The sequence below is a fragment of the Ascidiella aspersa genome, chromosome 3 (assembly GCF_963924565.1).
Source record: "Ascidiella aspersa chromosome 3, kaAscAspe10.2, whole genome shotgun sequence".
Classification (NCBI taxonomy): domain Eukaryota; kingdom Metazoa; phylum Chordata; class Ascidiacea; order Phlebobranchia; family Ascidiidae; genus Ascidiella; species Ascidiella aspersa.
Genome location: NC_139449.1, coordinates 19,193,165 through 19,220,543, shown reverse-complemented (window position 1 = coordinate 19,220,543; position 27,379 = coordinate 19,193,165). Strand labels below are relative to the sequence as shown.

The following is a 27,379-nucleotide window of genomic DNA, read 5'->3' as shown; positions in this document are numbered from 1 at the left end:
AAATAGATGGACGAGAATAAAAGACGAACCGGTTGAACGCACTCCGTTCGACGAGATGGAATTTTAAGAGAAATTCTTTCTTATTGACGCGGCAGCAGAGCGGCTAGAGCAGGTTGGACACCCGCCGGGGCAAAAAGGTTTTTTAAAGATTCCACATGGATTAAAACCACTGAGAATAGTTTTTAAAAAGTGTACAAACTACAAGAGCTTCTTGAAGCACAAGTCATGACTGTATAAGAAAAACAATTCAAACGACAGTGTTTTGCGATGAATACAGAAAAGGAAACATCCCTATTTTACAAACTTTTCCGAACATTTTCTTTATGCATACAATATAAATTGTTTTTAAGCTAAATGGTGGCCTTTCTCTGACAGACGTTCGTAAACCTTTACAGCGACCAAGTGGGGCACGGCCCCATAAATGCAGTAAAACGCTGAACCGCTATCAATCGACGGGGGCGTTTAAAGGGCTCGAGATAACAAATAGACTGTTGTGGATTCCCAAGCCACACAAATGCTTTTAGCCCACCATGACTTCCAGCCATCTGGCAACCTATAACCGTCGACGATCAGACTGTGGTATCAAACAGGGACTTAAGATAAGGTTCAAGTCTGCCCTAAAATTAAAAGTTGGAAATTCGCATGACAAGATTACCACAAAGATTAAATTTTGTGTCCTAAAAATGTTTAAAAAACGTTTTGCGGTGATTTTCGCCCTAAAAACTTCCACGGGTAATCAATGTATCGACACCAGTACACTTTACAGTTTTCCTAAAATAATAAGCCAATTTTACGAACCTGTCAAAGATAGCATCGCGGCGTTTCAAAGTTAGAAACTAAACCAGCGGCCTACAACAACACGAAAGATGAGCGCCCAAGATGAAACGGCCAAATCAACAAACTAACAACCGGTAAATGCCTAATACGGGCACGCTATTGAAAAATATGCATCCGTGAACGTGAATCACTGAAAGTGGACTAAACAAGGACTTGATCTTCTGTCATGCGAGTAACATCGTCATACGACTCTTTGCACCACAATTAAAGCCCAACCCTCAAAAGGAGGTGGGGCAACCAAAGTCAGTACAAGTTGATCGCCCCATATGTTGTTATGACAATATCATCCATGCGAGTCGCAACTAAAATTCCCCCAGTTTAGACTTGCGAAGCGCATGAAAGATTGGTGTTAATTTAATCCTCGCTAAATTTAAAGAGGGGTACCTCAGATGATTTGCATTTTTTGCGTTTGGCTAATCACCTGTAGCCTAAGTGGAGCTAACTTTTTTATTCACAGCAAGCTTTTATTAATATCTTAGCATTCAACATACGTGGCCTTAAAGTCCTATTAAAATTAAACCAATGAAAAGTGGCTTAGCTCGAGATTGAACAGAAGGTGGGAAAAATTCCGTCAAAACGCTGTCAACTTTAAAACGTTTAGATATAGCTTATAAATAAATCCAAGGTGCTACAAGCAGATAAGTATCTAATAGTTGTTGTTAATATTTGCTTATACATAAGGCATGTATTTTTCACTTAAGTGCCAATTTTGAATTGTCTCGTAGCACAAATGCACCTTGGTTTTCAAAGCCATAAAAGTGTCACAAAGTTTACAAACAATCATATTTTCTATAAACAGGGCCGTGAGTGCCAAGCAAGATAAATTATGGCGTACAGACAAATCACCGATGTAAGAAGCGATAACGTTGTCTACATCGAAACAGATCGGCAGTAGTTTAAAAAGATTTTGACGCGATATTGCTTGAAGACACAGCCAACTTGCGCTTGCCGCCAAAATAAAACAAACAAACACGAAACTCCGCAACGTGCTTGCCATTAGCTAAAAGGGCATATTTTCCGCTTATTATTTTTGCAAACGCCTCTACACAAATGGCTCATTTGATACCTTTACGTAGATGTCATAACGCCGATAAGACACGTTATGTAACTTTGAATCGGACAGTTTAAAGATGGTACGAACACATAAGTGCTACTTCATATCAAAACAGATAACTTGTAAAATTATGTTTTCATATTTCTCTAAATTTGTTAACCAAACTAGCCTTTATTCAGTTTATAACATGTCTATCGAGAACTACTATGACATACAACAAACTGCCCAGTGCAGCATTATTCGTATAAATTTATTTATCAAAAGCTAAAAATAATACATATTTTGCTAATCTGTGTTGACGTACAGCTGCTCTTTATGTCGGCTTTGTCAAACAAAAACATTTACGCACAGGAAAGGGTACCCGTTTAAGTGACTCCGCCCAAACTCATAGAAAAGGTCAATGACAAGCATTTGCCATAGACAAGCTTCAAATTTGTTGACCTTACTTGGGTAAAGAAGCAATCTGCTGTATTTTTGTGCATAAGAGCAGAGCGCGGTTGTGACTGTGACCGTCTTACCTTCACAGACCGAACGATTGCAGGTTTCGATATGAAGCAGCTCAGGAATGCTTCGGTGTCCGGCCAACAAAGGACAGGGAAAGTGTCCCTTGATGACCAAAACTTGCTGGTCGAGCGTCATGTTTTACGAGGGCTTGGCGGTAATCGGAACGTTAAATAAAATCTTTCGACCATAAAACACACAAACCGCCTGGCGACGAGCACGGCGTGGTGCTCTAAGAAGAAAAAAGTCAAGATTGAAGTAGATGTATGACCACAAACTAGAAAGCTGGTGACAGGCCGCAAACAAGTCATAAGGAATTTGACAAAACCATTTTGCTTTTTGGAAGTACATTTCTCCTGGGACAATCGTAAACGCTGCGCCGCCTTGACTTTCCACTCAGATTAATCAAGCTTAATTCGACCGCGTACCAAAAACAACGGCTTACTTACAAGGGAGTAGGTTGATAAACACGCCACAGTAATGCCCGTGCGACACGTTTTTGCATTGTGTAGCCATCTTTCCGCGTTCCCTTGACACGACCGACGAGAAAATTGAGTGAACTGCATCGAAACAAAGCTTTGGCGACCCGCTAATGCATTTTTGATCCCGCAAAATCCCGTGATCTTCCCCGTGATAGCGGCCCGTTTCTTTTCAACGCAAAGCGCTCGAAAAGTATTTTTGCATTGGAGTTCCTTTCTCAATGCCGCTCAGTGGCAAGAGGCGCGTTAAAATAAGTTTGACTCTTATCTACGTGAAGTAGATATCACGACTTTGAGAGTGAATTTTTAAAGTGAGCAACATGAACTCGCAACGTGACGTAATGCCCACGATTGTAAATACAAATCGTTGACTTCGACACACTTTGGTGCGTCTGGCGTCATTACGCGACAACTTAAAGGTCGATGGCCGCCCCGTTTGAGAAACCCAGTCACACAGGTTCACAACAATAAATGGCAAAACATTCTTTTATCAAAACAAATAGCGTGACATCATGGGATTTACATTTGCAACCAGTTCGTAAAGCAATCATTTTCGAATAACTTATTTTTGTTTAAATTTACGATTTAGTTTTATCTATGACATGTACCAAATATGCCTTTTCAGCGAGATACATAACAATTGTAACTAAGTTAAATTAAAATGAAGAGGATGAATAACATATTGCTTTGCTACGATTGCGGCGTCTAACTATTGTTTATTTATTGGAAGATAATGTCATCACATGAACCACACATCATGAAAATGTATAGGGAGTTTTGAAGCAAATAATTCAGCCCAGCCCTAATAAAATTCGTCGATTACGTGACTATTTGCAGGAGCAATTAGAAGCATTTAAACTTGTAACCAACAATCAGTTGAAATTTACCTCCCACACCTGAAAAGTGGCATATTAAGTCGTGCGAACCTGCCTAGTAAGTACTTAAAAGGCAAACATGTATTATCGTCTCCAATTAAGACCACCTGTAACACCTTAGCTCATCTTGAAGAATAAGGATTTGCCAACAGAGTTGTAATTGCAAGTCTAGCCTCAGAAAAGAGTAATAAGGAGCTGTGATTCCATATAAGGTATTTTCCCTCAAAACGCTTAACCTAAATTATTTCGCAAAGCCAAATTCATGTGCGACAGCTCGATGGGCGCCATTAGCGACTTAGTTATAGATCGGCGACGGAGCGGTCGATAAACGTCCTAAACGGATCTCTAGCGATACTAGTGACACACTGCCGAAATGGAAAAATTTAAAGATTTGCAGACATTAGTTTGCAAGAAGCTCTGAAAACTTCGGGTTTCCCGCTGACAAAAATTGAAATTGCAGAGAAAAGTGTCAATGTTATTTAAACGTAAAAGGTCAATAATTGTATTTTAAAATTTAGATGTGGAAGTAGATTCTAGTTATTTATCAATAACAACCTAATAAAACTCTCTCTATATAATAAGCAATTCTAGTAGTAAAGAATACTTAAAAATATATTACTATATTCTTGGATCCAATATGTTGTGCGATTTCCTAATTTTTTTTTATGTGATTGTAGTCATGTAACAGCATGATTGCACTGTTGTGTGTCACCAATGCAACGTCGTAAGTATGTATTTTTAGTTACTGGTGAAACATAGAGAGGGTCAATGCGGCACAGAGCCAAACTAAAGCAAAGCAGCAGACTCGTTGCCACACACGCCGTCAACAACTTTATCACGTGAAAACTCCGGAAGGGGAAGACACTGCACGCGGGTTATTCCCCCAATTACATCATCGACAGCAGGCGAATCAGAATCGCCAGGGTATATAGCAGTGGTCTACAACCTTTTTAAAAAAACGACCCTAATTTAAATAAAGTGAAATCAGAATTTACATTGCGACTCCATTTTTTTTTAACAAGTTAGAGCTTAAAAGAGCAATTTTATGTAGAAGATGCACTCAGGCACGTTTATTAGTGTGTCGACATTGCAAAAAACACATAAATCGTACTAAAACGGCGGGAATATGATGAGTTTATGGCGACCGCACAAAAATGTTAGGCGACCCTACATTGGGGGCGCAACCCACAGGTTGGAAACCGCACTGGATATAGAATCTTCGGACGAGCCCAGACGAATAAGGTTGGGCTGTCGCGATTTGCAAAGAACAACACATAATTTGAAATTAAAAACAGTGCCGTATTAAACAAAACAGCCTGCATGGCTTCATTTTTTCAAGCATTTACTGCAAAAGGCAAAACCAGTTTTTGTCACTAAGTAAATGATTTGAAACCCTCCCCCATAGGTACACGTATATCTTGCAGTTAACAATAACTACCAGTTAAAAACGGTCAGTGTGTTTTACGGACACCCTTGATATTTTTAGGATGGTGAATCATTTAACCATACGCATGTCATTTGCTAGGGTTTCAGCGCTTTGGCGCTTCTTTTCTTTTCCGTTTACCACAATTCGTGACACTACGACGAACTCAATAAACGCCCTCGTATGACCCTAAAACAAACGCAGTATGCAGCAAAAATAATGAAATACCAATACATAGCCACGCGAAAATCGCGAAGGTCGCCGCGAAGACTGATTTTAATTCAAATAGAAAAATATGTGTAAAAAGGAGTTTAAATCTCGCAAACAGGCGTTTGGTCTTGAAATTTGTTTTTTGGTCTCTCATCACATACATTTTTTGCAACAACATTTTACAACTTTTTTGTGATATGTGGTATATCTTAAACACAAGCTGAAATCGCACGAAAAACATAAAATATTGAAGGTGGCCTTCTAAAGATGTAATTCGTACTATTAAACACGTATAGGTTACTCTGTTAGGGCCATTACCGTAGCACAAAGTAACATGCCCTGGATCAGGGTTTCTTAATCGTGGCTTTACTAATTATCTGTCAGTTAAGCCTAAAAATGTCGATTTCATTGTGACCTTAGCGACCACCCTTGTGACAACTCGTGACTTCCTTTTGTTAAACGAGCGCAGGGACCACAAACTATTGAGAATCTATGGATGAGGGACACAATATATAAAAAAGTTGAGGACCACTGCACTAAAAAGTTGGACAAAATGTTCTAGTTGAACAAAATAGCTGCTGTTACACCGACTACAAAGGCAATAACCAGTCTTTGGCGTCCTTTGGTAACTTGAAGACCTTATTATTTTACTTACATGTTATGAAAAGAGAATGGGCTTGTTCTCACAAGTAGTCTTTTACCTTAAACTTTTACGTAAGTAGATTACGAAGTTGCACATTAAGGGTTAACTAAATATCACGGTACATTCACGCACAACTTATTTAACCAAAATTCAAAATAGATTCATCTTTATATTATCATCAAAAACATTTTAAATCTTTTTCACGCCAACGACCTACAAAACCATCAGGAAAAGCTGGATGGACAAAAGTATTGCATTTTGAAAGGAAGTTGTATTTACGCTAGGAAAACTTTTTCGCTTTAACTTACGGAGGTCGGACCGGCTTTCCATGATTTTCTTCAAAAATGCATCCCAAAGATTGGATCGCTGATGATGGGGATGCTCACCAAGAAGAACAGCACTCCTAACCTGTCTCCTCCTGCGTTTTTTAAAGCTTCCTTTATACTTGTGTTTTAAATCCGATACGTCAGTCGGACCAAAAAGCGGTACAAGGTCCTCGACAGACGGCAGCATCTTCTGTTCGTTGTTGCTGCGCAAATTCTGCAAGTCCACCTCGCTTGAGCTGTACGGAAGTCTTTTAAACTGGTCTTCCCATATGGGAGCGTCGCTGTTTTTTAACGCGGCAACGTCACAAGACATGGGTCTTCTAGATATCTTGGCTGGCAAAAGCACGTTTCGCATTTTAACCTGCTGGTCGGAAGGGACGAACACGTTGCCAGTCGAATTCGAAATCGGTCGCTCGGGCAGCAAAGCAGGCTTGAAGTCATATTCGCTATCGCTGCGCGGTGCGTTGAACGAATTGGCGCGAAGGGGCTTAGATCTTCGCCTCACACTAGAGGGCGAGAGACTGGCGCTTTTGGCTAACTTGTGCCTCGACGGCATGCTAGAGTTTGTAGCAGACGATGGAGGCGACGAAGATGGTTGTCGCTCGTCTAGATCATTTGGAAGCTTCATTCAGTTTGGTTGGGAATGTAGCTCACAAACCCAATAGTTTATATACTTTTTGTGTGGCAATATTATTTAAAAAACTAGCGCTTTGATATAACCTTTTTAGTTGAATAAGTATAGAGCTTTAGATAAAAGGATACTAAAACAGTTTTCGACACAGTTTTATTCGTTTGTAAAACACATCATTAACTATTTTCCAATTTTTCAAAGTAGTTTCCTGAACCATCGTTGGCGTCTATATAGAGTTGCTCCAAATGTCAACAATTAGTCATTTCCTAGAAAAGACGGGTCTTGCAGGATAGTAGGCTTGTTACATTAGTTCGGCGTATTGATCGGATAAACAACAACAAGATACGACCACCCGCCCACTGTTTAACTAGTACCTGATAGCGCAAAATAGACAAGCGAAGCGATATAGCGAAGTATGACGGTAATTTAATACTCAAAGAAAATCCTTGATAAGCGCGAAAGTACGTCTAAAATCAATGTCACGCTAAGTTTTGTGAAACAAACAAGATAATGAGCCAGTGTTATTTTATAAATGTTTTAACAAGCTTCACTGCAATTTTCGAGTTGCGGATCATAATTTTTTTTCTCTGAATTATTGTATTTTTTTTCCTCTGAATTATTTGTGTTTTCTCTGAATTATTGTGTTTTTTCGTGTGTTTTAAATATCTTTTATTTTGCTTAATATATCTGCGACCATTTTCAAAGCGATATTCAATAGATTTACATTATCTGTGCACTGGAAAACTAAGCTTATTACTGTTTATTGTAACTAATATTTGTTACACCTGTGTTTTCATATTTACGCCATATAATTTTCGGGTGGGAGATTTTTACATTGCAATAAAACAATCGACAATGCAAATAGGATTTTATAGTTAGTAAAACAAAAAAAGAATGCAGTACTGTTGTTAACACATGTAATCGAGATTTACCACGTGGTATAACACTTTGACCTGATTGTAAATACTATATGTGCTAAATGATAATATTGTCGCTCAACTGCAGTGACTGCCGTAGACGATTGTAACTATCCTGTCTAGCTGCGGAAGTGATCGCGTTTCACCAGAGCAGAAAAACTAAAATTAATAATAGGGGAAACAAAGCAGGATATTACAATCCGTGGTGTGTTTTAATTATATTTTCGTTTATCTTAACTAAAGTACATAGGACCTTCTTTTTTATTTTCCAGATTTCGACAAATCACCCGACATGTTTTTTTAGAAAATTTAGTCGCTGCGATCGATGTGTGAATCATGCCCTTTAAACTATATGTGCAACTAGATTGGTGAGATATTAATTTAGTAACCTTTTCACAGCAATATCTAAGTGTGTGGTTTCTATGTTTGTGCTAGGGGACCTGTGGTAAATTGACGACACAATGTTATCACTCAATATAACATTAACATGGGTTGCGTCTTCGACTAACATGATTTTCTTTCTGACCACTCACGAAAATAATAAAAACAGCAGTCACGTATTACTAAACCATCCCGTAAGAGGAACCTACTGTTAACTGGTATTACGCTGCACCAATAGCTCTTCGATTCGTTACTTAGACATGCATCTCCTCGCAGCGCCGCTATGTGACGAGCCTTCCTGAATGAGACTAAGCATCGCCAATACAGCAGTAGCTGTGCGCTTAACTTCACAGGCAGCCTGCTGCTACTGCCACTGCAGCAGTTTCCTTTGAATAACTGATGGCGGAAATTATAAATCAAGCGCGAGCGACTGCCTCACAATAGACCTGATGCCTTACGTTGCTTCGATAAGGCATAATCTTATGTAGTATGAGCAAACTTTGCCATCAAACGCAAGGTGAAAATCGTTTAAATCCTTACATCTTAGTCACACTTTGGCGATTGAAGTTGCCAGATGGTGAATATGGATATGATCTGTTAATAGTCCAATCCCTGATGATTACTTCGGAAATGTTGTCAAAAGGAGAGATTAAAATCACTATATTGTTTGGTATAGCCAGGCCAATAGTTGATTATTTTCGTGCCTTAAAGCCTGATTCATTGAAAGCGCTAAAGCACGCTGAGTAGATGCAAGCCAAGGTCCGTCTAACACATCACGTCGCGCACATTGCACTAGGGTCTTTTAAGCACATGACCCATGGTGACACCGAATGTCTGAGGCTACTATGAAAGTTCAATTCATTATGCTTAACTTTATTTTTAACGTTTGCCAAATAGTGTCACCAATACAGTAACTCTCGGTGGGAACCTATTCATCCCTAGGGTTCCATTTTTGGAAAGCACACAGACGGACACAGTAATTATTAGTTCAAAGTAAATGTGGAAAAAGTAATTGTTTTTATGCACAGCCACAAGAGCGGCGACCTCAGTGGAAATCGAAAGTTAGATAACTACGTTTTTAATAAGAAGTTTATGCAAAATCATTAACGACAACATGGTTCTCAAACAGTAAACAAGCTGTTGGGTTAAAAGAGACTGAACAAGGGTGGGTTGCATTATTAGCCTGCTCACGATATCACTTCCGATCCTATAGTAATGAAAACAAAAACCGAACAACAACATTCAACTCTGCAATAACTGCTGTTTTAAAGGTCTTGGTTGCGAATTTTTTTACTTGTTTTTGTTTAACTTGCTTAAATTATATATTAAAAATGTCAAACCAGTTTACGAGCGACAGAATAAAAATGCAGCCATCGGCTTGACCTGGTCCAGTTAGTACAAACATTTCACGACACAGGGTGCGGCTATGTTTGTGTTTTTTAAAGAAAAAAATCGAACCTTTGACCTCATTGCGTGAAACTGTCCTTGTATTAATACACATTGGTAAGACAATTAAAGTTTGTTCCTTGAGACAACTCTATACAACAATCAATCAAATGATTACCTAAATGCTGACATCTAGCGGTGGAGTTATAAACCTAATTAATCCGCACCTTGGATCTGCTATTAGGAATTTACAAACGTAATAAAAGCGTAAGGAACGTTCGAAATGGTGTAAAAGGTGTACTGAAGGTAATATTTGAAGTGTAGCACCAATTTTTATTAAGCATGTAACATTTTTAACAAACTTACCCGCGATTTTTGTTTCCTTGTCCCTGAGGCCCTGTAAAACATGCAAATTTTGAGGAATAACGTAAAGTTTTTGTCATATCGTGACGTTATAAAACAAATATTCCTATAAAACCTGTTATTTTCGTGCAAAAAATTCAGCTCAAACCCAGTATTATCGCGCCAAGCGTAAAAAAAATTGCGTTTATTTTGTTGAAATTTGCATTTTTTTTCAATTTAAGAGGAGAAGTGACGCCTTAGGCACAAATTCGAATTGTGACAAAATACCAGCACTTGTAGAGTTACACGGCGCAATATGCCATACTCTATGCATAATGCATAGCGCCTTTGAGCCGAATTGTGTCTTAAAACGGACAAAAAACAGCCCAATTTTTTTTTGTATTAATAAAAATGAATATAGTTTGAGGAGGGGGATATGGCCCGGCTCCCCTGAATCCGATGATAACGGAGTAGTTTATCATCCCGTATTTCTTTAATGCAAGTTTTTGCACAATTCCTCTTAGAAAATTATTGGGTTTAAAAATTCCGAACAGCCAACTTTTTAAATAATAATGTCTTATATTGGGTTTATTTATGCTTAACACCAATAAAAGTGGTTGCTCTGACGAAAACAAAAACTTAAAAAACAAAAACACGATAGCTCAAATTTTGATTTTATATTAGCGATTAATTCTTATCATCACAAAAAAGCGTTAGCAATTCTCTAAATTATATAACGTCTGTAAAAACTCTGGCATGTCTAAATCTACAACCAGCCTTGATATAAATGCCTATATAGGGCCGTAGGCGTACTTCTTACTAAGTTTATTTAAACACAAGGTATACAAACAATCAACCCATATTGCTATTACGTGAAGAATACATTTCCATCGGTATCTGGTCAAAAAAACACAGTAATATAATAATTGAATGAGCGTTGAATGGAGTTTTTCGCTTCTTATTTTAAGTGTCCGAGTTGGTGAAAAACATTCTTAGTTACTAAAGACAAACTGAGAACACATTTCAAAAAAAGCACGTTTCTTAGAAATGCGCGTAAGTATTTCCTACGACACTGTACACCAAAAAAGCACAAATCTTGGAAATAAGCATATTTGGTAACCTTTAATCGTTTTAATTTTTATGTTTAAAATACAAGCCCAAAATCGACATTGATAAAGGAATAAATTGAGTGTTTTATCATAAACTAACATTTCAGCTTACTTAAATATAAATAGATTAGAATCAGTACTGTACACCGTGTTTTGCAATCTTACATACCGATCGCAGAAAAGTCATTTAGACATAACAATCAGTCGCTGGATAGATAAAGTCAAAGGTCTATTCCGGGATTATGCCAAGAAGAGAAAGGCACTAGTAAAAATGCGTTTATCCCAGTTGAAACGTTTCACTCGTTTGTTGCCAAGGCTCTACTTAAAAGCGTTAAACCGGTGAAGGCATGGTGATGCTATCTCGCCGAACGGGTATCGCTGCAATAATCTTCGACCGACAAGTTGTTGGCCAAACATACTTTCACACAGAAGTGAGCGTTGGATTTTGCACAACAGGCGACAGGCTGTACACAACCTATTTGCAACTGGCAATGCGCGTGACTGGCAATTGCCCCCTACTACTTTTAGTCAGTTTTTGCTATTTGATTGTTTTTTTACTACTTTTAGTCAGTTTTTGCTATTTGATTGTTTTTTTTAGCATTGCGTTAAAACCAGGGCTGGGGATCCACCGTAAAATAGCATTAGCTCCGGCTCCAGCTCCGGAGCCATCAGGCAATTATTAAATGGCTCCGGCTCCAGCTCCGGAGTCGTAAAACTCAATCCGTTGGCTCCGGCTCCAGCTCCGGAGTAGAAAAACTCATATCCTTTGGCTCCGGCTCCAGCTCCGGAGCCATCAAACACACACCCAATGACTCCGGCTCCAGCTCCGGTGCCACCAGTCACTTTTTCAATACCAAGTTTTAAAAATTGCTTTTGGCTAACTAACGTTGGAGATGGAACAAAATATAATTTGTTAGCTTTAGCACCATAAATTGAAAAATGGCTCCAGCTCCAAAAAAATAATAAAAAGGGCTCCGGCTCCGGCTCCAGCTCCACAAAAATAATAAAAATGGCTCCGGCTCCGGCTCCAGCTCCACAAAAATAATAAAAATGGCTCCGGCTCCGGCTCCAGCTCCACAAAAATAATAATAATGGCTCCGGCTCCGGCTCTGGCTCCAGAGAAAATGCTTAGCTCCGGGCTCCGGGCTCCAGCTCCGGCTCCGGCTCCCTAGCCCTGGTTAAAACTCAGTCAGTTGCTGCTCAAAATGGTTTGCTAGAATTGTTATTTGTGTTCGTTACGGCAGTTAATACGATGGCAAAAGCTAAACAAAAAAGTTCAAACTCTTTGCCCCCCAAACAATTTTCGGCTGGCTACGCCACTGGCTGCGTCGATGCACGGCCATTTTCACAGGGATGTCCCATCCATTGTTTACCGAGAAACTATTTAAGATTTCGGCGTGTGTTCGCGAGCTTACGTTTAAAACTGTGTAAAAATTTGAATTGTTGGTTTAGAATACGCGGCCGACGAGATAACGATTTATTTGTTGGCAAATGTTCTACCCTGGACATTTTTGTGCGCAAGGTGACTTCATATTTACACTGGACATCGATCGATTTCATGTTGAGGTGAGCAAATTGTTTGTATATTTTGATTTTAAGCACATGAAAATAATTCATGTGCACCTGCTATCCAAAAAAATCATTTAACATATATTTTTTTCAGCATGTGCTGAGACAGTGATTCTCACAACTCTACAATGTTTTGCCAATTTTTTCCGGAGCTACACACAGTTGATCAGTGTTCCTCAACCGGTGTGCCGCGGCACACTATGGTGTATCGTGAGACCATGTTAAGTGTGCCGCGGTGTTCCCGAAAGTTTTACTTTTTTCCAAATAACATTTTAATAATTAGTAGGATTGGCACAAAAAATATACACCAATACGGGCATTTTCATCTATCTTACGTTCAATCGCCCAACAGTGTTTCAAAAATAGATTTATTTCAAAATGTATACTACCGGTGATTAAGCGCCATCCACCCCGTTTTACAAGTCCTGGGCGTTGCACATTAAAAAAAAATAAGTAAAAGTTTCTCAACTGGACATAAAAGGACCATGGATCGGATTCCTGTTTTGTGGGGGCATAACACTTTTTAGAGGTAATGCCATAAAGTTGCGTCATAACGTGAAGTCACAAAAGAAATAATCTTTAAAAAAAACTCGGGCCTGACTAGTTATTAAATATGCAACAAAATTGCATTTTTTTATTATGTAAGTTCTTACGGCGAAACATACTACACATATGACCTTCACGGCGCGTTCAGGCTGAAAAAGTTTTTTCAAACCGGGAAAAACTGTAAAATCTCAAAATGAATTTGCAAAGCGCGAAAAATGTTCAAAAGTTTGCGTTTATATGGCAAAAACTGGCAAAAACATAATTTGTGGGACATGGCCTATAGTGCCGAAAAGTAGTAGTTATGAAAACTATAAAAGTGGTTTTGAAAAATATATTCGTTCAAAGTTTTGAAAAAATATATTTGGCGTCCAAATTTTATATTGAATATATATATTAAAAGTTCTATTTACTAATTTTTGTTACTTTTTATGAACAGTTGTACATTGCTTTATGTGGGGTACTGTGGTCATTTTATTATAAAAAGGCATAGATTGGTGTGGTGTCGCCTTAATGCTGTCCCACCACTGTATTTAATTCTAGACGTCAATCAGAACGAAAATGAGTTTAAACAAAAACATTAGGCGTTTATGTCTTGTAGCTTTAAAAGTGTTTTGGGTATTCTATTGAAAAGGTAGGGTAACTTTATACTCACAACTCAACTATGAATGTAGAGAATGTGTTCTTACATTTGTTAATATTAAGACGGCGCGAAACTAATTTATCTAGCTTTTTTTCTATGCGTTTTGATTTATCCTAAGCCCGAAATGCGCGCTGGTTGCGACGTATCATGTGTTACAACAATACGAGATGCGACTGTCGATAGGATGAGAAAAGCAAGCGTTCGTGATGCAACGCAGAGGCGACATACGAGCGGAGACCAGCTATATTTTCTATTTTGCCTTGTGGGGGCAAGCTGCCTTAAACGTGCCTGTAAAGGAGAAATATGGTGTAAATTTTCGGCTGGAGTGTAATCGCTGCTTTTGTTAAGAGCAAAGAATGAGCAAACGTTCCCCTCGTGCGAAAAACGTAGCCTAACGAGTAAGATTTTTCTATTCCCAAGGTTTACAAAAACATAAAAAAAATTGTTTTACCTTGTATTTGAACTTGCTGCTTCTCAGTCGTGGTGAACTGGTCGGAGAAGAGGGAACGGAAGAACTGCTATAAACATCAGAGTCCTCAGTCTACAGATGCAAGAAATAAAATAAAATTTAGTTATGTTGCGCAAACGTTCGTCTACTTTAAAACGTTGTTAATTTGTATAACAAATAAATCTAAATTACTTTAATTTGGAAACAAATATCAACGAGAACAATTTAATGCTTTAATAATATTTTATAACTATTTTTTTTTATAATAGTTTTAAATCGCTCTTCTGGTGTAAACCAAGTATAAACCGAGGTTCAGGGAGCAGTTGCTAACTGAAATCATCAGGGGTTTTAATGGCATCTGCTGCCGAAACGCGGGTTTATACGTTTACATCAGAAGAGCGATTTCAATCTATTGATATGTTGCCTCGTGGAGTTAACTCTATACTATAGTTGTAGTTTGTTTCCTATAACAAACCCACATAGCACGAGGAGTTTTTAGATAGGAGCGACGTGTTTGAAGCAAAGGGTCGCGTTGATGGAGAGAGGAAGTCCGGATCCTGCTGCAAACGGTAAATATCGTTGTTGCTGTTGCCCCCGTGAGCTGTCCCTATGGCGATAGCGGGGGCGCTGAGAGCTACACTGAAGCAGTTCCTCATCATTCCGTTGGAAAGATGTCGGGAGGGCGAGTCATCTGACAGCTAAAATGTTTAAATATATATATATTTAAAACGTTGAAGTAAACAGTAAAGACTTTTGATTCGGGATGTTCGATAATATCGGAGTCGGTGTCCGATGTCAAGTTATAGTATCAGTACTCGTCTGATAATACGGTGCGATATCAGTGGCGATCTGATACTGAACTATTAGCAGAATTTTTTTGGCTATAAATTGCAATCTAACGCAGCTATGGTCTACAGGTAGATTTATAAAAAAATGTGTAATACTTAAATGAGTAATAGGTTACTCAGCTTTTTAATGAGCTGGGCATTTCAATTTTCTTTGGGCATTTCAATTTCATTTATTTTGCTTCTTTAAACATATTAATGGCGTCATATGGTAACAGGTCGGGTCGCGATATATTTTCTAAATTATCGGGTATCGGGTGTCAGTACCCCTATATTTGAAATAATAAATTAAAAATGGATGAAACACAGCGGACACGTTATATTCTAGGTAAACAAAATATGGGAATAATGAGGGCATATTGTGATTATTAACAGAAATATAGGTTTGGTTCTGAAAAACAAGGTCTATTTTCCTATTTTCGTTGCTTGGGAACATATGTCAATTTGAGTACATATAAAGCATGCAAAATATACCTACTCGTTTACTTCGCAAATATGAAAAAATGGATTGCATTAAAATGTTGCCTTTTTGTACAATCTAGGTTTGTTACCTGATACTGTGAATATGCTCTTGGCCTGGGCATTTAATATCATCAAGATAAAAACTCTATAGGGTTTACAGCCGACAAAATGATGTGTTATGCAACCAACGCATTCTACTCACACCTGAAACAAATCAGTTTAATGTGGGCAGGTAAGAGGAACTTTTTTACACGAAAAACATTTAACAAATTGGCGTACGGTAACGTTTGGGGATGAGGTAAGCCACACGACCAGGGCTGCGGAGTCGGTTAAAAATAACCCGATTCTGACTCCTGAGCCCGACTCCGGGTAAAAAGTAAACCCGAGTCCGACTCCCGAGTCCCGAGCCCGGCCCTGACTCTACAGCCTGTATTTTGCCAATTCACATAACGAAATAAGGTGGATATTTAGCAATCCACTTATAGGGGTGTCGTATATTTCATTCATTCACAATACATGGTTAGAAAGTATTCAACATATGCCTTCAAAATTTACAGTTGGCGGCCACATCAGTTTCAAAATTTGGTACTGCGCATGCGCACGTCGGATTCGGGACTCGGGTAGTTTTAGGTGGTCTTACTCGAGTCCGGAGTCCCGAGTCTGACTCTGGCAAAACAAACCGACTCCGTCGAGTCCCGAGTCCCGAGTCCCGAGTCCCGAGTCCGACTCCGACTCCGCAGTCCTACACACGACTAGAGTGTAAACAATGCAAAACCGCGAAAAGTAAATTCTATATAAGTTTACGCCGAAGACGCCGATAATGCTGTCTTGGTTTGAGAAAAATAATGGAGTTAATGGACTTCATTGTACGTCATAATGCTACAATTGTTTTGGCCAACTATTTAAAACTAGGCAGCAATTCGTTTAAGTCTTAAACTTTAAGACCAGTTGTATGTGAAATCTAAGAAGCGTTTTAGTTACATACTGTTGCGTTATTAAATTTTGGGTTGATTTTGATATTTGAAGGTCCACCGGTCTCCGCAAAACATGTTTTGAAATTTTACCGGTCCGTATGCTAAAAAGATTGAGAACCACTGGTTTAGAGCATCACTCATTTAGTTTTACACGCCAAACTTCCAATTATATCACCCACGGTCTAAAAATGTTCAGTGTTCTATTGCGTCTGCGTATGTCGAAAAATGTAACAACAACAGGCTTCGTTTGTTTACGTTTTGGATAAGCAGAATTGTTTTACAGTTTTGGACGCTTTCATGAGAGAGAAAACTTCATCACTAGGGCTAACTATTGTCAACTTGTCAACGAGAATAAAATAAGCAATTCGTGATACAAAAGTTTAAAATTTCGCGTAAAGATTTACATTGTGGTTTAATTGTATTTGACAACATTTTTACTCTTGTAACAATTTTACCTCACTTTCACGCTTGTTGTATATTCCATTGTAAGTTTCTAGCGATAAACTTGTACAGGTTTATTTTATTTTTTACTTTGTGGGCGCTCACTAAGACATGAAAATAGTTTTCCGACCACAAGATAAAAAAATTAAAACCATAATCATACAGTCGCAATTCTACTTCTCTACTTGGTGTAAATTACGTACTGTCAAAACGTATAACATAGCAAAAATGTTTACAATAAGCTGTCGTTCAATGAAATAGATTTGAAAAAATCGCAAAAAGTTAACTACTGCGTAACCCATATAACAACTACTAAAAAAGTATTTCTGCTTTTAAAATAAAACACAAATCAAAGTGGCCACTGTGGCAAGTTTCTCCACAAAATGTCCAACAGGCGACAGTTATGCCTGGTGTGACGCCTGTGACATAACTCACTAGTGACAAAATCATTAAAAACATCTGAGAAAATTCATGATTGCTCTGACTTATTGAATATATTCTACAACACAACAACCGAATAAGGATAAAAAATGTTTCAACAGCATCAGTTAATTACCAGTTTGTGCACAACCATATTGTTTTACTAACAACAACTAGTTTCGTCGTACATAGTTAACTTTTGAAAAATATTTAAGGACAAGTTTTGACGCAGAACAATAGCACTGCAATGTGAACTTTTTATAAGCCTTAAGAGTAAAGCTAGTAACTGTTGCTGTTGAAACTAAGTTCAAGTATTGTTATCATACTTAACTTAGGCTACTGCGCTAAGGCCTCTAATTGTCTAAATGAGTGTGTTTTTGCAAAATTACATACAATAGCTTCGTATAAACGATCTAAAGATTTGGATTCCATACAAATACGCCTTTTTATATAACGCTTCAAAGATGTACATCTTACAAACCTCTCTATCTAAATAATTAATCAAGTGGGCTACGCAAAACATCGGTCAAGATCGTTTGTCGATTTTTAACTAAATATATCGCAAATTTTCATTCCTTGCTAAACGATAAATGATGGATAAAGCGAAAATGGTTGAAATTCCTTACGTTACGGAAATAATTTAATCGATTAAATAGACCATTTTGACGACACTTTTTCTAGCACCGTAGCCTTGTTGACCTAAAATCAATATCGACAGCTAGAGGAGGTTTAGAAATATTTTAAGTGAGTTACAGTACCGACATATATCATTTTGTAAAGTGCGAAATGTGATGGTAAAATGGTAATCCGTATTTTTGCTGTATAACATAGAAACTAATCTCAGTTTCCTACAATGGTTTAGTCTCAACTCTTTGCACCAAGTGAACTATTGTAATAAGGGAAAACTATCTTCATTATTCTTCCACTTTATTAAATACGTCGACCAAATTACAACTATAGTAGCCTACCCTATAGTATACCTACTTACATTGCTATTCATAGGCTTGCTCATAAACTAACATCACCTATAACCTACCCGAATGACAACACACTTGACTAGATAGTAATTCAAACTTGGTAAATTAAGTGCAATTGAAACCTGCTATTTACAAACTTTAATGCTCATCCAATGTCCAATATCTCGGCGGCGTGCTTACGTTAAATACACTCTTCCGAAGATTATACGAACGCGTAATTTGAAATTGATAGCTCTCCATAGAGAAACTGGATTAGAGTGCTATTAAAACAGTTGGTGCAGGAAGGTTTTCGCGAGCAATCGCGATCGGCAGTTTGCACAACAAAGAGACAAGCGGTGCCGGGGACCGAGCTGCGGTGCGAATCACTTTGCGCAATCTGATTAAACAAAGTGTTCTCATCAAAGGACCGGAGCTGTACTGTTGCATCCGGAACAGTATATATACTTCGAAAACCGACTTTTATTTTATAACTGTATACAAATAAAATAATGTAAACAGCCCTACGACGGTGACTTGCTTCGTAATAGAAATAAATAGCCTTAGTTTGTAGCGCAACTAAATAAGTTTCAAACAATTTTGCAAAACTGTAAAAATACTCCTAAAAACGCACGCTGTCGTCCAGTCTGAGTACTTTCAATAACACTAAATCTTAAAATAAGTACCTGGCCTAACAAACAAGTAAAGTTCCGCTTGCATTACATTTATATCAAAGATGGCGCGGCTACAATATCCCTATCGGCTGCGTAAAACACTGATGCGATTTCAATGAATAATTGGGATATGTTTGTCTTGTATAACAGCCACAGCACTACATTTTAGAACATGAAGCTCACTTTGTCCTTAATCAAGCGGATACAGCGATGACATGCTACACAGCAATGTTATGTGATAGCCGCAACTTATTTACAGTGGCATTGTCGAACGCTGATGGATAAATCGATTGTCAGATACGGAAAAATTACTTACTCACTTAGATCTGTCGTTTTTTTGCTCACAGCCTTAACTATGAACGATCGATTTATCACAACTAGTAGAGGAACTACGACAACGGCTTCTGAATGTAAGATTTAGTGCCACGGTAATATTCATACCAAGACATAAAATACCCTGATATTTAGCTCTAATGTAGTTGGAACGCGCGGGTTTTAAATGTTATATAAAAACACATAGAACAGGAACACCATTTTTTGAAGCCCTATATAATTGAACTGTCTTTACTTTTCGCAAATAATTATAAGTACACATTCTTGGTCTATTACTGCCCCAAAGCACCGTTGCTGTGTGACGGTGGCAAACATTCTTTATTTTCATCCTTACATCATTGCTCAGTAAATTCCGTGCTTTGCCTGCGCTTGTTAAGCAGAAACTGCCACAATCAAGAGCGCTGGGTATAAAATATTCATCATTCACTACTGTCTACGCTCCGCAGATACACCTTAGCCTGAAAGATGTATTTCGCATATACTATTGACTGGACAGTGATACTAAAAGGAAAATCACAATCCTCTTTTTGAGGTCAGGCTTTAGGTATACAAAGTAACTTTACCGAACTTTAATGCACCGTCCTAAAATAAAAGCAACAACAACAATGTTAGTGATATTTAGACATGTCCTTTCTCAAATTTAACACAAACATGAGTAACGGTGTCTAATTTTCGATTGTGCAGTAGCAATTTAAACTACCTTGACTAAACACACAGTGCCCTCCTCGTTAGAAACTACTGTATAACACAGGCTCAAGATTTAGGACGTAAGACGTGGTACACAGCGAAAGGTATTTAAGGTGTAACACGACAATCGATTACGTCTTGCGATGACTTACTTCCATAAGCAGTAGACTCTCCACCACAGCGGAAGTATTATGGAATTTAATTGTTCTAGCGAACAGTTCGTCATAGTTTACACTACATAAAACATTATCCAGTTTAAATTTGACAAAAAATGTTTGACTGCAACATAAATCAGAAGTATAAAACTACTCATTAGTACAAAAATCAGTAGAACGCACAAAAATAAATTTATAATTTGGCCAACCATCTGATAACAATTCGCAAAAACCAAACCCTTTAGTCGGACTATTTAAGTCAAAACCTCGAGTCAAATCGAGTTGTGACTTGTGACCCTACGTCATTCACCTCCCCTCACTACTACGCAAATAGACAATAGGTGTCATGCACGGGAAACACACACTAAGACCTATAGCAATACTATGTAAATTATAAAAATATACAGTACCATGGTATTCAACGACATAATAAAGCCGAATAGGCCGTAATATTCACGAAAGAATAAGATATAAATCGTCTGAATAAGCCCTGTAGGAATTGACCTGTCGGAATAAGTTCTAAATTCATCGAAAGAAGGTCTAAATGGCCAATTGAACCTCTGAAACTGTAGAGGGAGGGCTTGGGACGAACGGAGGTCATGGGTCTGACATTGGCCGTTTTGGTGTCGACGTTTGGGCGGCCTAGTTTGAAAAGCGCCGTGAGGGCGCCGCAGTTTTGGCACCGAATTGTTTGCCCCTGTTTGGGGTTAGTGATGGGTAATTGGTGGGTTTACAAATGGGTTGTATTGGCCTAATTCTGATTTTTATGTATTATTTTGACGGGTTTAGGACTTCTTTCGATTTATATCTTTATAAGATTAGTAGGTATTAGTCCTCTTTTAGTCTTATTCCGATGTTGATATTTTTCTTATTTTGGTCTTATGGATGGAGTCCCATGCACGTCAGACCGTATCAAAAGAATAAGGAAATAATAGAGAAGGCCCCCTTTCACAGCGAAATTAATTATCGAAAAATCAAACAAATACCAAACAACTAAAATTCTTAAGAAAAGTAAATAATTTTGTTCAATCCAATATTATCTGGGAATATTCTCACAGAACAGAACAGAAATTTTATATTTAGATATTATTTCAAGGCCAAATAAGATACATAGAAAAATTGCTTTCTAGTATCGTTTTATTATTTAAGTTAAACAAGTAATTACAGTTTGCCCGACGTTAAAGTGTGCCATAGATATGGCCAGTTGGCCACGTACGTCATGATTGCCGAAGGTTGTTACGTAATAATGTACAAATAAATAAATATAAACGTTAAATACCTTTGTACACGAAAGTGAGCCTTCCCTGTCCAGTGACTTTGACCGGACAATCTGAGCTTTTACAGTTTTCTCATATTCTTCCAGTTTCCTGGCATCTGATCCTAGGTTTTCGTCGGACGCGGCGTTAGAGAAATTAGCGTTTACCACCATGAGATTTCGGTGAGTTTCCTCTTCGTCGCTAGCCACTACCGTACCACTAGAGGCCGCACTTTCGTGCGAGATAGTGGAGTCCCTTTTCGTCGCTGCTTTCGGGTTGTCACCTTCGCACTCAAAACCGGTGTAATCCGGTTTTAACTTGGCCGGCAGTGACTGGCATTTGAGCCAGGCGGAGTGGAAGCTGTCGTCGGGCAACACGAACGAATTGGTCGGCGTGGCCTGAAAAGTATCTGCCGGCAATTCGAAAAAGCACGGGTCGGCGCGGTCTTGCGCAGACGACGCGTCTCGATCGCAAACCGCGCTTGAGGTGAACTCCAACTGCTGATTCTCACGGCGCGCTTTTCCCAGCAAAGGTTTGCGTCGGTTGCGCACAATAAACGAGTCCTGGCGCTGAAGGGGCGACGCTCCTTCAAGGGCGAGTTCTGTTTCCTCAGAAAACACGTCCGCCGAGTACGTGTCGAACGTAGGTGTACTCAACTCTTCCGTCGAGTAACTTTTAAGGATATCCAGCGTTGAAGTGGACTTTACGATTAGCGGCCACTGCTCCGCATAAAACAGCGAGGTTGGTCTCTGAAACAAAAAGACAACTTGACTAAATACATTGCAGTCAAGTGTAATTTTAGTAACGCATCATCATCTTAAAACCCTATTAAAAAACGATTTATTCTTTTGATGAGGTTATCAAAACCCTGCACAAAGTATGACAGAACTACAAGCAAATACCCTTCGCTGCACCGCTATTTGACAAAACAAAAGAAGGAATGCCTCTCTGTTACAAAGCGTGTCACGCAGCGGGACTTTATGAATTGAAAGCGGGCAGTCAATTATTAACGACAGTTTAAGTTCCGTTGGTATATTTATGACCAGCTGATCCGGCCGAGTGGCCGTGCGTTTTAGTCTTGTGAAACCATCGTTAAAGAAGACAAACATTGGTTTGGTTAGATATACGAGAGAACTTTTTCTGTGGACTTAGGCCTTGGAACGACAGTTTTCTTTGCAAACGATTTCGATAAACATCACGAAACACATACTTATTTTTTAGTTTGTGTCTCGAGCCGACGCAAAACTAGGCCCCAAGGCAACTTACAGCACATTCCTCGCCTAAATACAAGACGGATAGCCTAACCGAGCGTAACTAATGCTCACGGAATGTTACTCGTTGGGTACATGGGTCTTTAACCTGACCTATATTCGTTGGCTGGCGTCCAATAAGACAAAGAGTAACTTCAGCAAACAACAATCGATACTCACGAATGAAAAGTTTCCAATTAGTTTTCCATTGAGAACTACTTACTTTCGGATTATCGACTTTCGAATGAGCAATTGCGTCCCCTGGCACAGAAAGATCGGGCAACGGCTCAGCTAAACTATCCGATAATGTGTTTTCGTCGACGTCAGGTTGTGTTGTTTTTGTTGTACTGTAGTTAACATCGAAATAGCTCCGCGTCTCTGCGTCCGAGTCTTCTCTCAACTGTGGGTCGGGATCAGGTTTCACTGTAGTCAATAAAGCGTCAACAATGGCACAATCGAAAGTTTCACTCCCACTTTCATTTCCACTACAGCGTTTTACGGCAGCGCACTCTTTCCCACACAATGCTGATTCCTCAGTGCCGTCTGGTAACTCCTGCTGTACAACAGCACACGGTAGATCATCTTCACCTGTCTGAATAACATCACACGTTGAGACATGGGGCACCTCTTTCATGACGTCGCATTCGCAAGCTTTATTTGGTTTAAATGTTGTATACAGACTGTCCTTTGATGCTGATTGAACGTCCGACTTACATTCAATCAAGTCAACAGGATCTTCTCCCAAGCTTACTTTAGTGCTGCCATAGTCGGCTTCCTTGTCACTGGCTTTGTACTCGTTTACATTCAACTTGCTTTCTTCCCTCTTAGCAGCTTCCGTCCAGTCGTAAAATGGACCGACGTGCTCTTCTTGTAGTTCAATAGACATAACAATGTATTCCAAGCACTCTTTGACGTCGTTTTTATTGATGACAATAGGTATTTTATTCTCGGCACAATCGTCAGGATCTTGCACCTTAACTTTGTATGAGAGAATTTTCAAACTAGCTTCAACGGAGGTCAATGCAACACTTTTTTTGTCAATTATATTTTCGTTACATTCTTCAATGGTTGTTGTAATATTAATAGGCCGATCTTGATCAATTGAAACACCTACTAACGTCTGATGATGGTCAGGTTTCGTTGTGGGGAGAGTAGGACAAGGAATTGTTTCCGCGACATTTTGGGATTGTGTTGGTTGTACTTCAACGGGACCTAAGGAATTCGGTAAGTCGCCTGTAAGGACGGATTTCGGGGCCGACCTGTAAATTTCCTTGATGCTTATTGCTGGACACAGGTGCTTATTGTTGCTCCTTTCTTTGTTTTCTTGACTTACGACATTGTCGACAAGCTGTCGCAGTATATCGGAAACTAGATTTAAATCCACCTCGTTTTCCATGGTTGGTGCTGTAGTGTGATACAATTCAACGTCATTGCATAAATGAGTTTCTCTTATTAAATTACCGCCATTCATTTCGTTAGGCGGCGTGCATTCTTGTTTTTCAGTAATGTCACATGTCACGTTGGAATTGTGATCTAGATGCAAATCTTCCATCGGCGCGTCAGTTTGGTTATTTTCGGATGAAATTCCTTCTGCTGGAGAGTCACTTATTTTCGCGGCATTTGGTATTTCGGATTGGTCCAAAACGATAACATCGCTATCGGTTTTACTTCGCCTCGATTTGGTCAGCAGGGTGTTATCTAGCAAGTCCCAAAACTCGGCGAACTTCGCTCCGTTCGGGCCCCAAGTTTGCGGCCGGACAATCAAGTCAGTAACGCGGCCATTGCTGTGCTTCGTCCGCTTGCGCTTGTGCGATCGCCTGCTCTTCTTAATGCGGTGAACGACCAGGGCGAGCTGCTTTTCCGCCACCTCGCCTGGATGCTTCTGGAAGGCAGAGAGAATCAGGGACTCGTTACTCGTGACGGACGTGCTGTTCTTGAAGACTTCGAGCGAGCGCGGCCGTCGCGTCTCCATAGCCAGATATCTCGACTTAGATCCCCAGGACAACGACAGAACTCTCAGGAAGTCCTCGTCCGGCAAGCGATCTGCTTGCATGTTAGATTCGCCAACAGAGAGTAAAGCCTAAATAAGCGATGCATAGATGCCAGCGAAATCTAAATATATTAATTTTATGGTAATAACAAATCGAACGGCATTGACAACGATCTAAATTTAGAATTAAAAGAATCCGTAACTGTATTACGGTATAACTAGTAAAATTTTGCAAATTCAAAGCCAGAATATCATAAAAGTTAATGCGCCATTTGCTACATTTCTACAATTAGCATCAAATATGCCTCTTGTTTCTAAATCTTGTTATGTTTCTTTCTAGCGAATTAACAATGCATAATACTAAAAAAATATGTTAAACATTACTTAAAGCTGACTTTAAAGAGCTTCTTCTCCTTTCGTGAATCTGACGCCCATTAGAGCCGATTTCACGTTATAACCTTTCAAGAATACACAGCAACCGAAGCCCGACCACGATGAGACTGGTCGGCTAAAAGTTTCGCGTAACCTCTTGTTTACTGTTTATCTGGCCTGAGGCTACGCCACAGAGTGGCAAAAGCGACAGGAAAATATCGTTAATGTCAAGCGGAAGCATAAGAATGTGGCATGGCTCATCGTTACTAGCAAATCGAAATCTCAGTCTCACTGCAACGATGATATAGCAACAATACAAAGCTACCAATGCGACACGCGGCGGGCGCTTTCCGCTTCACCTAACTGCATACAGTGAAATCCCCCTATAATACAATGCCGGACAAACCTAAATCGCTTCAGCACTTTACTGACCTTAACCTAAAGCCGTTTCCTTAATTTTACTGGGTGTTAGGTTACATTCAGCGCCAACGCATGCTCTGGTGACCTAACAACCAGATCAGAGCTATAAATATGTTTTGAAAATTGACACTGAATAATTGCGTGATAAAACCATAGTCTACTGCAGGTAAGCAGGTCACCTGTAATTGTAAATGAAAAATCCCAAGCAATATGTTAAAACAGGGATTTTATTTTAAATCGACCTTAACGCAGTAATCGAGCGACGCAAGGCTGTACATATTAAGTCGTAATAAATGCCTTGCCAGCGCACTCTCCATTCAGAGGCAATAGCAACAACTTATCAATGGTCAATTTTCCCATTTGTGATCGGTTACTGGCCCTGGGCTTGTATTGAAAGGGCTTATATATCGCATAATGAAAATCTAATGATTCTTGGGGATGGTAGGTTTACTTCATGCCGATAAGGAAGATATAGAAAACTTTCGGTTATTAGACGTTATTGTTATAAACGTTTACGATATCATGTATGTGGGACCGTCTATTATTTCTTGTAGTCAGTGAACAACGGAAGGCACTGTTTTACGTTAAAGCGTTATAGTCAAAGAATTTAATAAAAGTATATTTCCTAAACTGTGAGCCTTAAGAGATTCCCTAGCGTGCCTTTTGTTTTACTGTTCCTTAAATCAAAAAGAGAGAACAACTGATTTAGTGGCTTAGCAATAAGGTATTACGTATTACTGAAATATTGTTTGTAAGTGAATATCGGAATCCGTCCTTCAGGAACGGGAGCCTAAAGCATAACCCTTTTCTGTGTTGTGGTGATACTGGCCTGAACATAACTCGGCACATCGCTGTCTCATCACAAAGCACTAGATAAATGTCAAATCCGGAAAGCGGTCGAAAAAAAACGCGCGCTAATCGAGTGGCCAAGTACGCTCTCGCGCACAGCATTAAGTGACTGTGAATTTACCAACGGTAAAAGGCCAACAAAAGAATGCCGAACGACAGTGCGCTTCTACAAACAAAGCGTTTCTATTCGAACCGAATGCGGCGTTCAGATTAGCTCTCAATGACTGTAGTGAAATCTGCCCGGTAAACAATATCGGGAGGGCTCAGGATTTATTATGATTGCTTTTCCTAACCTTTACGACTACCTCTGTCCACTGCAACTATCGCGGGACAAATATGTGGTTGTTACGACTTGACCCGTTTTCATTGCACACAGTGATGGGGCACCTTTGTCCTGTACCCAACCATCTAGCTCGAAGTCAACCTCCACAGAACATCACCGATCAATCGACCTTTTTTCGTAAAAGACGCTGGGCTGGATCGAATTTTGACGCACGAGTGGTCGCGCGGAATGTGCTTCTGCTGGTTGCTTGTCAAATACTTGAGCAACCAACACCCTGACTCACCCCAGTCCGTGACCGACAATTTTGACGCGGTTCGACGGAATTCAGGCGCACCGACTTTTTTTTCGTTGGCCTAACACATCTCAGTTTTTTTGCATTAGGTATCTGAAAGTCTTCCTTGTGGCATTTTATTGTCGCAGCTTTAGAGATAATGTATGTCGTTAACGCATTCATCATCATAAGCCGCCATCAATGGTTGTTACCGTATGACAGCTACCTGCGGTTGCACAACATACACTTTTAAAATCGCAACCTTATCATTCACACCATATAATATGCTCCCCAAAATTCCCGACTGTCACCACACGAATCAAAAATATTGTCTCTTCAAATATCCTTCTCCAGCTTTTTAAGTTAAGGCATTATCCATAGCCCAAATCGATGTCGATTTTCAGCCGTAGCACCCGCATATCAAACC

The 27,379-nt window shown here is 39.3% G+C and overlaps 1 protein-coding gene across 1 annotated transcript in view; it reads right to left on the bottom strand.

Moving 5' to 3' along the window:
- The window catches only part of LOC146160598 (uncharacterized), a 58,029-nt gene extending 33,209 nt beyond the window's left edge, over window positions 1-24,820 (bottom strand). Inside the window, exons 1-5 of the mRNA XM_083384971.1 lie at window positions 22,991-24,820; window positions 21,541-22,266; window positions 14,797-15,015; window positions 14,321-14,410; window positions 10,030-10,060 (exon numbers count right to left, since the gene is read on the bottom strand). Of these exons, the coding sequence (XP_083241097.1) occupies window positions 10,030-10,060; window positions 14,321-14,410; window positions 14,797-15,015; window positions 21,541-22,266; window positions 22,991-24,820 (2,896 nt within the window). The remainder of the gene's footprint in view (window positions 1-10,029; window positions 10,061-14,320; window positions 14,411-14,796; window positions 15,016-21,540; window positions 22,267-22,990) is intronic.
- Between the last annotated feature and the right edge of the window lie 2,559 nt (window positions 24,821-27,379).